We start from the raw sequence: 12,214 nt of genomic DNA on the forward strand, positions 1-12,214 counted from the left end.
AAAGAATAGTTAGAATGGTTTCAGAATTAGTCCTAACTCATCATTTTAACAGGTGTTTTCTTTATTAACGATGTTCTTGAAGTAATAAAAAATTCCACATTTAAATTTAAGTTTCTAAATCAGAAGTTAATCCACAATATATACAGAGATTCTAATGTTCTGCAATTAACAGTACACCCATTGCATTAATGCTATTTATGGTTGAAAACAGGCACTTCTGTCTTGTAACCCTAGATATTCTGATTTTATTGCAAGCATAGCTATTATCCATTCTTAAATTATTCTTTGATGTATGTGATATCAATTGTAGAAACTCATTTTAATAGAGTATTAGGGTAAATATATTAGGTATCTTAAGAGAGTAAAATATATATTTAAATCTTTGGGCAAAAATTCACATTAATATGTATAGGTTTTGCCTCATTTTATAAACATTTTTGCCTGGCTCAGTTTTGTTTATATCATGATATCCTCTGGTGCAAGGTCACCATGGATGTTCTAGTATACTTTTTCTAGTTTCAGCCATTTTTGAGGTATCCACATGCATATAGTGTTCTCAGTAAAAGTCAGCTATTACCAATGAGTACTAAGCTCTGATATAAGTGATAATTCAATATGATCTATGCCTATAGAACAGAGAATTATCTGGATATTCCAAATGTTACCGTGTTGTAACTGTTAATAATACTGTCAAGCAAGGTTCTTTGGGTATTTTTTATTAGACCAACTGAGTAGTTAGAAAAACATTCTTTCCAAGTTTTCAGGCACAATCACCCTTCTTCAGGCTAGGAAGTCTCTGCTGTTCATAATAATAATACTGTGAAATTTATGAGCAACAATATTCCTTTACATGTTCGAGTAACTCGGAATTCCAGAGCTCGTCAAACTTTCAAAATTCTTTGTCTTTGAGCTGAACTGAGCATTAAAACTTTCAGCTTAAAAGGAACTGTTTCAAAATGTTGTGAGCAAATAGAATATATATGAGGACCCAATCTCACCACCAGTGGATGATACTGCGACTGCTACTAAAGAAGGAACTGGCAGTGATATCTGTAGTTAAGGTTGTTTAACATTTCAATTATAAGACCTGGTTCTCTACTACTTTTTACTTTGCCAAACTGTACTTTAAAATAATCAGTGGTATTTGAGTTCCTCAACCTGAATTACTAAGGCATATTTCAGCAAAAATAATATAGTAATTTCCAAGAACAATTTAGGCAAACATATATTGTTTTTCCAGCGTTAATTTATTTTACATCCATTTCATTGTTACGCACTAGTACTTTCATGTTTCAGAGGAGGGACTTGAAATTTGGCAGGGAGATTATCTTGTCTTCAGGAAAGTCTCTTTTGGCTTCCTTGTAAAAATCCATCCAAAGATGGTCAAGTTCTGAGACTCCAAAGATTCTGCTTACAGTAAGCATAATGCAGTACAGGATTTCGGGGGCTAAAAGGACTTTCCCTGCAATTGCACTTCCTGACCATCATGGGCTGTTGTGCCTTCAGGCATGGGCACTGAGAGCAGAGAAACTGATTCTTGTATGCTCTGTTGCTCAAAATAGATGGTATAGATTAGGAGGAGAAAAAAATCCTGAATAAAAAAGGAAATGACAAAAAGTGCAGGGGGGACAAAGTTAGGTGATAAGAGAATGAAAACCACAAAAGCACCTGCCTTAACCTGAAATAGAAGCTGTGATTCCTGGCAAAATTGTATGGCAAAGCTTTGAAATCTATTGGTAAAGTGAGTGTCTTATCCCAGTCTAGTTCCAGGTTTATTCTGTAAAGAAAACAACCTATTATTGCTCCCAAAGACTTCATTTGCTCCAGAGAAAGAGGGGCGTGGGCTATTTCTTTAAAGGCCCAAACTAGTAGACTAATGGACCCCAAACAAGAGAAAACATGTTGTATTCAATTTTTCATTACAAACCCTAATACACTGTAGCTGTGTTTCAGTGAAAAATTTGGTAAGGTTTGTGAATGGAGATTGTTAGTAGAAATCATACAGAAGCCTGGCTTTATAAGATTTCAGTCCAAAACCAGAGCAAACTGAAGAGGTTTTAGCTGAGTCCACTTTGTGATTTACGATTATTTCAGGTACAAAGAGTAAGACTCATAAAAGGCTTGCATAAGCCCACTGTAAACTGAAACCCACCCAGTGTAACAGAGCTATATACGGTCTCTCACATAGTTATGGATTGAAAATACCATCAAGTAGGTATTATATAACAGGTCTTGAACTACCAAACTTTCACAGCTTCTATCCCCACTTTTGTTTTAGTTTCCTTTTAAAGCAAGAAAGCCCTTAGAGTGATGAAAGAATACTGGCAACATAAGCTCTGCAACAGAGTCACTAATTCAGAGTGATTGTATCAGCTCACAAATATATGCAGAGTTTGCCTTTGAACAATGACTTTTCAGCAACCTTTATTGATCTACAAGTCAGGGAAAAAGTAATCTGATATTCTGAAAACATAGAGAAGGGATTTGTATACAGTTAGTGTTGAAAGCATTGTGCAGAGATTTAGCAATTTAGCTTCCATTAAAATCATTGAGTTCATGCAGCTACAAAAAATGAGCAGGTCTGAAAAATGAAATTGGGCTTCATTTTAATTTAGCAGGAAAATGTTTACATTAAATTAGAATTGCATCTTCCAAATGCATTGATTTATGTATTTTATGGCCATTGCTATAATTGAGAATTATTTCAATCACAATAGAAATGCAGAGATAATAAACTTCCACGACAGTTGGATACCTGACTGTCTTTGACCTTTTTGAAAATCTCAGTCACCAGTAGAAGATGAAAAAATATATTTATTAGGCTATCAATAATGCTTTGCCATATATTTAGGTATTTTACACAGTGTCCTTACACAGAAGATAGGAAAGAAGTTTCCTTGATACTGCATTTCAAATATATTGGTGATGAACACAACTGACGTGAGTCAGCATAGACCATACAGCATCTCCAGTAAAAAAAAGAAATAATAGAATGGGGTCATAAATATTAACAAGTAGGTTTTGTTTGTTTTGTCCAGTGAGATGTGGCTTTGTTTTCTTCATGCACCCTGTTACTTTTCCTCCCCTAAATGTTTATAGCTCTCAGAACAAACTGTTCCCGAAGAAATGTAAAATAATTTGAGATAGAACATCTAATTGTTCTCTGGGAAAGCCACATGATATAAATGAAAACTAATAATTACATAAAAAAAGTCAACCCTAGGAGTTTAGGGCCATAAATACAAAAAAGAAACATTGTATACTATTATTTAGACCTTCAAATGGATTGAGATGGTACATGGCAAAAAAGAATCAGAGAAACAGAAGAGAGCATTCTTAGGTCAGAAGCCCAAACCAGTCATGAAGAGTAAGAGCAAAAATAGATGTTTTTGAATCATAAAATTTTCCATTTCAAGCCAGATATAAGAGCTGTCATGGCTGGTTTATTTAAACCATTATTTATTGTAAGAGTTGTGTATCTACCAGAACCAAGTAAAATGGTTCAAAATCTGTAGCTGATTTCCACATAAACATGTTCAGTGATCTCATAAGCATCAGATAGGAAAAAGTACAAGAGAAGTTCAAAATTAATTCAAAGAATATCTTCTACATTTGCACTGTCATGAGAATTGTCATGACTGGTAAAATATAGAAAATCTAGAACGACTATGAGAGCCTCTGAGAGAAACTCACTATTTGTTCTGTTCCCATGTTTTTGGTGCGTAGGTCTAATGGAACAGAGGGACTCATATTGATCTAGCTAATTTGACAACAGTGTCTGCAGGAAAAAAAAATGGTCTCTCTCCCATCATTGAGATGTAACCCCAGTTGGGATAACAGCACAATGAGAGCATGAACAGAAACAGAATGATAAACATGGTTAAAAATAGAACAAATAAAATGAATTGGTTGTGTAATTGCATGCTCATTAATAAAACCCTATACAAATAAAATAAAGAACATAGTGGAGAACCCATAAAATATATGTAGGGGCATCCATATATAGTACAATAAATTTAAAAAAAAAAAGGATGCCAAAGTGAAGGATTTTCATTGCAAAAGGCATGTCTACATGGGATGCTACTGCACAGTCATTACTGTGCATTTATTTAGTGCTTTTATTAGCGAATGGTGTTTTGGTGATGGTACTGCTCAGTAGCCTAGTAATACCGTGCAGTAGCAGTTTAGCACTGTCCATTCTAGGATGCACTACTGTACAATATTTTTCATCTACTGCACAGTCAGCTTCTTGTGTAGGTACACCCAGTAGTTAGGGGCTTACAGGACAAGCCCTATGAGGAGATACTGAGGGACCTGGACCTCTTCAGCCTCCGCAAGAGAAAGCTGAGAGGTGATTTTATGGCCGCCTACAAATTCATTAGGGGGATGCGGCAAGGGATCAGAGAGGCTGTGTTCACCAGGGCTCCTCTTGGGGTAACAAGGAACAATGGTCACAAACTGATAGAGAGCAGATTTAGGCTGAATATCAGGACAAACTTCTTCATAGTAAGAGCGGCCAAAATTTGAAATTGGCTTCCAAGGGAGGTGGCGCTCTCCCTTACCTTGGGTGTCTTTAAGAGAAGGCTGGATTGGCATCTGGCTGGAGCCATCTGACCCCAGTGCTCTTTCCTGCTTAGGCAGGGGGTCAAACTCAATAATCTGTTGAGGTCCCTTCTGACCCTAGCATCTATGAATCTATGAATGTGTTGCTGAAAGAATTCAATTTTCTTATATGGCTAGGTAAAGATAAGTATTTTATGGCAATTTTTTCGGATATCTTTTGCTGATTTCCATTCTGGGACAAATTCTATCCTCATATTGGATAGAAGTGTAAATCTGTGTAAACCAGAGAGAAGATTGCTTTGCCCAAGATTTTGAGGTCCTATATTAAATAAAATAGAAATCCGTGCTCATAAGCAGTTTCCTGTTTTGATTCTTAGCAGTTGGTTTTGTTTAAGTGAGAAGAATTCATAGCAGACTATTTTACGTAAAGGATGCTTGGCTTGGGAAGTATGTTCATCCTTTATCTTATAGAGCCTAACATTGTTACGTTTCAGAGCACACTACAGCTGTTATCTAGTTTTTTGTGGTTACAAAAAAAAGATTTACTGATGTTGATGTGGTGAATTTAATAGGACGATTCAGTTTTAACTTTATAAATATTTGTACATAAAAATTTTGCACTTTGACCATTAGAAAAACACTACTGAAAGTGAAGTTCCCATTGGCACCCCTCAATGTATAAAGAGTAACAAATTTTATATAACTCTTTTGAATATACCACTTGAAACTGAGCAAAAAGCATTTATGACAAAGATGGGCTCAAGGTACAGATTTCCTTGAATTTAAGGAATTTGAGGGGGTTTTTTTTGCAATTTAACATTTATTTGAGGTCCACCTTTTATTTACATGTGCCATTTTTTCTTTCATAGTTAATTGTAGCTATAATGATATTTAAGAATTTTCTCTTGGGATTGCAAACTTCATTAAATGAAAATTCTCAGGATGAATAAGTGCAAAATCAACAGGTGTAAATGCTTGGAAAAGATGTTAGGATATAACAGTCAATAAAACTTGAGCCACAGCTTCTTTTATAATAGGCTGTTATACAAATCTAGATGGTGTTTGCAGTTACTAACAGCACTATTTGACAGCATGCAATAAAGTTTAATATATTTGGGTTACTTTTGTATTCTTTCTGTTCTTCAATTAATTGATCAGGAATAAGCATTTGTGAAATGCTTGATTCTCATTTTTATCCATTTGGATGAATGACTGGCAGTTTAATCATTTGAATAAGGGTCAGATTTTGATTGGTATTTAGGCATCTAGAGATATTGGTAAGAACATTGCGGGGCTTTCAGATATACCTGGAGTTAGGCACTTTACCCAATTCAGATTGGTAATACAGGCCCAACTTTTATGCATTGCAGCATCTAAAAATAAGACACCTCCCTCAGGAGGCTAAACAACATACAGAAACTAAGATGCCTGGATTCACTATAAGGTCAATGCTTCCAAAGGGCAATTCGGGGTTAAGTACCTGAGTTCTCTATATATAGGGAATGGGGAAAGGTAGGCAATTCTGGAGTGTGATTCTGTGTACCCAGAAGCACCTCCAGTAATCCAGCTGGAAATGCTAAGTATAGGGCAGTGACTGAATGTTTACCCACCTCTACAGGTTAGGGGTGCACATTAGATGATCCAACTTACTTGTTATCCAGAGGAATGTAGGTACCTGATGAATTTACTGGCTAATGTAGATGGGTCTATTCCAGATCACGTTTTAGGAGTAGGCGCCTAATTCCATTTGATGCTTAGTCGGCTAGTCTGGATCTCAAAAGTAGGCACTCTGGAAGATCCTGATATTTATTTATCTATCTATTTAGGCACCAAACTACCTTTACAAAATTGCCCTTAGGTGACCTGGAGAAGGGTACTGTGCCTGAAAGATTGTCTAACATCTCTCTCAACTACACAGTTGGTCCAATGAAAAACATCATAGAAAAAGCCTTGGTTCTCACACATTTTCTGGGCCTTTGCAGCAAAAATAACACTCTAGTAGTATAACTGAGGGGGAGGGGGGCAACTAGGGCACCAGCCTCAGGTGCTGTCTTTTGTGGGGTGGGCAGGGGAGTTCAAAAAATAGTTGCTGCCACCACAGCAGTTGTCCAGAACTCCACCATCATCACTGTGACAGCTGGCACTGTGTACCATGGTTGCTCATGGCACAGAGCTGCATTACTACACCTCCGCTCCAACCCTACCTAAGTGAGCAGTTTAACAGAGTGAGTGTTTATGCTATGTAAAACAGTGAAAGGTTGGTTTTATTCTTCTGAGTCTGACGAATAAATAATGATAATAGTTAAATTGCTGGGATTCAATTGCTGGTGCCATTTGCAGCAGAAAGTTCTTAATAAAACAGGCTTGGAATAATATAAGGGTTGTTATCAGAGACTCCCTGAGATGAGAGCAAACAGGCTCGAGCTGAATAAAATTCGGTTGTGCGCTCTCACACACAACCCTTTTGTCTCCTTTTTGATTTCCACACTCTGAATGTGCAAGTTCAATGCTCAACTGTAAAATATCGAAAAAGTTACATTTCCTTACCCATAGCATACTTCTAATTCTTATCTGTGCTACAAGTACTGACCTCCATTCATCATCTTTACTCCACCATATTATCTGATCCAGCCCCCACTTTACTTATTGCAATAAAAAATGAAGGTTGGTTCAGTGTGTGGCTCAATACATTAATGGGCTGAATTTTGGAAAAAAATCAATCTTCTAATAGATGTGCTACCTGTTTGTATACCCTTCTTCCAATAAACTTCATAGCATTTACCTACATTAATGTTCTACATGTTAATTAAAGTAAGTACTGTATAAATGGTGCAGTTGCTGAAAAAATAAGTATGCTTTATAGTGAATATTTACCTAGAATTCAGGGTAGATGCATTTTTAAAACAGAACAGCAATAATGAAATAAGCAATGATACTCTTCTGAGTGTTATCATTGACTTCTTATCAATTTATATTTCAACTGATATTTCACTGTATAGTAGAGCAGGGGAGAAACAGTAGAAAAAGTTGTTATCCATATACAGATCTCTTCAGCAATGGGAATACAGAATATTGGGGTGGCTGCTGCTGCTGCTGCTGAAGAGAGTAAATAATATTTACTCCATCAAAGTAAGGAACATACTCCCACATTTTTGCTTCTCATGTGGGAATGGGCAAAATATGAGGCATGATGTTTCTCTTCATGCCAGTGAAGCATTAGTATTTCCCACCTCAGGTAAAATGCATTCAGGGCATATGCTAACTGCACTCTCTTCTCCATAGCTATTTAGCAATGGAACAACTGACTGCAAACATCCTGCTTCCTGTGTAAAAATACTGGGGGGAGGAAGGGGCAGAGCTTGCATTTTTGTTTTTTCATCTTTTCTTTTACCTTGAAGTCTTCATTCAGTTGTTTTGAATGGCAATTGCTGTGATGGCTGTGAACTGCGGTGTTATACTTCTTTGAAATAAGAAGAATAGAAATAAAATATCTGATAGATTGATTGTATAGTGGTACTTGATTTAGGATCACATGCTTACTTTCAACGCATTGTTTTATTAATAATTAAACTCACTCCACAAAGTTCTCCCAATCCTTTTTTCTCCCACAGCCTTAAGGAGACCTAGGATGGGGGTGAGGTAGAGAAAATGAAAGTTATAAATATCTAAGTCTGCTACTGAAATCCTTGAGAAGGTCAGAACCAAGATGATGTAATGGTGGAAGTCTCAGAATGAAAGAGATTAATGGAAGATTAGTTGTGTGGATTACAGGATCCTTCTATGTCCTAATGCCCACAATGTTTAAAATTTTTAAGTAAAAAGATAAGAATAGGAGACAAATGTTAGTCATACTTTTTCTTTATGCCTTTCTTACTCTAATATATACCGTTGCCTTGTGGAAAACCTTGTTCATTAACATTGCCAAAAAAATCCATTATTTATGCAAATTGCATTTTCGTATCCACATTAAAGCAGGTCAGGATGTGCTGTTCTAGGATATCATTTGAAACCTCAGGCTTTTTGTCCAAACAAGATGCCAGGCACATTACAGTAATAGCACCCCCTTGCCTTATTGCATAAATATTTATTTGTATGTGGTACAAACAAATATTAATATACATAACCTCATCTCTTCTTTCTCCTTGTTACCTTCTTTCAAGGGCCAGAACTCATGGCCCCAAATGGCCTGTAGTTGGCACTCAAAAGATACAGATGCCAAGCTGTGAATGGTATTCTTTCAGAGGCAGCTGACTGATTGTCAGGTTTCACTAGCAGAAATGCTGATGGGTCAGCAGTTGCCTTAGGGCACAACATAAAACGGATGAGTTTTATCCATTGTAGCTTTTGTTTTTTGTTTTTTGATTAACCATAGATCGAAATCTTGGTAAAAGTGAGGGGACTGCACAAATCTCCACCATGAGTTATAGGCTCAGAGCCCCGAAGATTAAGAAGTTTATTAATATAGCATATCTTGTCATTGTGTTTCTTCAATTCACTGTTACCCAGTGAAGAGTTACAGTCTTATGTCAGGTTTCTTAAGAAAAGACAACCCTGAGTGTCTCAAACTATGAAACAAAATTGTGCATATTTTAGGCATGCTCTTTACGTATTTAGTTAATTGTGAACACGTCTTAATGGCTTAAATTATAGCCTGCTGAGCTCCCTACCATAGGGAAATTACGGTGACATAATTTCCATGGGATAGCAAAGGTAGTCTTTCATTGCATTTCTTAATTAATGAGTTTCTATTGCTTTTATCCAGCTGTGTGAAAATGATTTTGTAGATCATGTAATTTTAAATATTATGACTCTAACGAAGTGGAAAAAATAAGGAATTGTGTCTCTGTGTTGTTCCATAATGATGATGAGAAAAGACCTAAAGAGTAGCTTATGATCATTAACTCTTTATATAATAATGTATACAGACTTCTGTTGCTGTTGTTATTTACTATTATTATTATCTGCAGTCTTGAGAAATTATCTAAAATTAGTTCATTTTTGATAGCTTTGGTTGTCAATATTTCAAGATTCAGAAACAGAAAGCAGCAGAATCTAGTTAGTTATTTCCTCTTCAATGATTAATATGTAAATGACCTTCTTCCCAATATAGCGCAGCAAGGAGCTTATACGCTGTGAATTTTTTTTTTAAGTTCATACACTTCTAGATTCATATAAGCACGTTTAAATGTAAATATGCTTTGCTTTTATGCCAGTCAAATCCTTTACTGTAACAGAGATCAAAATCACCAGAGATACTTCTTAATGTTTAATTATTTCAGTTAAGTGTTCAAGGTGAAAATAATTGGTCACTATTGTTATGTAATCTTACAACACAAATAAATTTTTCTTGTCTTGGAAAGAGATGGTGTAAGCTTGTTGAAGCCATCTGAATTTATAAAGACTGGCAGACTCAGATGATCAGACTGCCCTGTATTATCATTTGTAGATTTTTATCTTCTACCTTGAGGGTGAAATCTTGTTCCTATTGAAATTAATGGAAAAACTCCATTAATTTGGGAGATGAAGGAAAGAACGAGATTTCACATGTCCTGCCACATGGTTTTAACCAATTTAGATGTAATTTTACTTTCTGGTTTTATGATGACAACTGAGAACATGGAGGGCATGTCTACACATGTATTTACTGTACAGTAAGCTGTTTTTAGACTGGCATCTACATGTATAGGCATTACAGTGCAGTAACAGTGTGTGTGCACCAACTTGGGTATAAAGTTACTCCCAAGTCAGTCCACACAAACAGAGTTACTGTGCAGTAAGGCATCTATACATGCCTTACTGCGCAATAATTTGAATCGTGCATGTAGCAAATTTACTCCTGAGTTGGCATAAGTTGCCATAGTTACTACACAGTACGGGTGTAGATGTGTGCTCATACTGCACAGTAATTTTTGGTTACTGAGCAGTAACCGTGCACGTGTAGATGCGCCCAGAGTTTTCTTCCTCCTCTCCCTCACTTTCTGTTCCTCCTCATCTTTTTCTCCCTTTCTCTTCCTGTCTTTAATTACTCTCTTTCTACCAGTGAGCTTTTCATCGCCAGTTTTAATGCATCTTTGAGAAAGATAAAAAAAAAACAAAGCAGGGATAAGGAAAAGAAAACAGCATCTGATGTCATGAATCTGAGTTCACAAAAACTTGTGCTCTTTTATATCTTATTTAGTTAATCTGTAAGGTGTATATCTACCCTGCTTTCTTATTGTCACTCTAACAAACTTGGTCGTGAGATATTGAGTTTCAAAGCCTTGGAATTTCTACCAGGAAAATCTTGCCCTTTGTATCATGAGATTCATCATAGATGTTGACAGTTTCATATTTCACAAGACATTAAGCTGTTGAGGCCTGTCTGCCCCTAGTCCACTGAAGCCAGTAAGGGTTTTGCCATCAAATTTAATCTGATCATCCCCATAAGCAGCTTGATGAATAAAACCAATCATTATTTTTATTACTTTCTTTGTATATGGTTAATTAGTATTTATTTTAAACATTCATGGATTATAATTTGAAAGTGTATGGTGAGAATGTAAGTTTCCTAACTCTTCTCTCTTTCTTCTTTCACCCACCTTCCGTAGATCACAGCTCCTATTGATCGATCAATGTCAAGATCATGACTACTTTTAAATAAACACACTTTTGATTCCATTATGTGATCTTTCTCTTACAAATATATTGCTTTGTTCTTACAGCTCTTTCAAGCATTTGATTGGAGGTCTGGACGATGTTTCCAATAAGGCTTATGAAGATGCAGAAGCAAAAGCAAAGTAAGTGTTAGATAATGGATTTTGCGTTAAAATACTGACCTCAATTTACTGTCTGTGATACCATGTTCAAATTGCAATTATTTTTTAAAGAAATATAGACTTTATATTAACATAATGGTAAAAGATTACAAAATGTGAGACCTATAAGAGAAAATAAAAATGTGGCTTAACAAGATACTTAATTTTAAAAAGTATAATTCTCATGAAATATTTTAAGGTAAGAAATAAGCTACATAAATACTAAACTTAGAAAAATAGTTCAAATAAAAACTAAATAAATCATGTTAATATAGTTTATTTTAAGTAAATTTATTTGTTTTAAACCTACTTACTTATTTTCACAAAGAAAGTTACATAGTTTTATGGCATATTTCCATCACAAAGATTATGCTTAAATAAAGGACTAAAAGTATTCTTTCAGGATGCCAATAATGATGTCATCACTTTAAAATGTTTTACTTAACACAATCTAACAAACAGTGCCAAGAACTGCCATAATTCCCCACTTTCCACCATCTTGTGTGTAATAAAAAAAAGGAAGCCCTCCATTTAATTATATCCAAATGTCATATATATGCAATCTGGAATATCCTTTGTAACATTTTTAAATTAAAAAACAAATCTAGAATTCCTCTTCTAATTGACTAATTAAGTTAATACTGAATACAAATCAATGTGGTTCTATAAGCCAGAAATCATTAAAAGAAAACTGAAGCTTTAAAAAAAATCTGGTGTGTTCTGATTTGCAAATTCATTTGCTATTACTATATTAAGGAGGAAAAATTATTGACATTTGGATTGTTCTCAAGATAAAACAGCTGAGAAATGTGGCAGTGGTATTCCTCTGATTTGGTGTGTGTGTGTGTGTGTGTGTG

At 35.4% G+C, this 12,214-nt stretch overlaps 1 protein-coding gene across 2 annotated transcripts in view; it reads left to right on the plus strand.

Annotated features, from left to right (window-relative positions):
- PRKG1 (protein kinase, cGMP-dependent, type I) overlaps nt 1-12,214 on the plus strand; it is a 1,350,404-nt gene that overhangs the window by 1,192,385 nt on the left and 145,805 nt on the right. For both annotated transcript variants that reach the window (XM_019507769.1, XM_019507768.1), the window contains exon 9: nt 11,265-11,339. In XM_019507769.1, the coding sequence (XP_019363314.1) occupies nt 11,265-11,339 (75 nt within the window). The remainder of the gene's footprint in view (nt 1-11,264; nt 11,340-12,214) is intronic.

This window comes from Gavialis gangeticus, unplaced genomic scaffold (assembly GCF_001723915.1).
Source record: "Gavialis gangeticus isolate Ggan-Ray unplaced genomic scaffold, GavGan_comp1, whole genome shotgun sequence".
NCBI classification, from domain to species: Eukaryota; Metazoa; Chordata; order Crocodylia; family Gavialidae; genus Gavialis; species Gavialis gangeticus.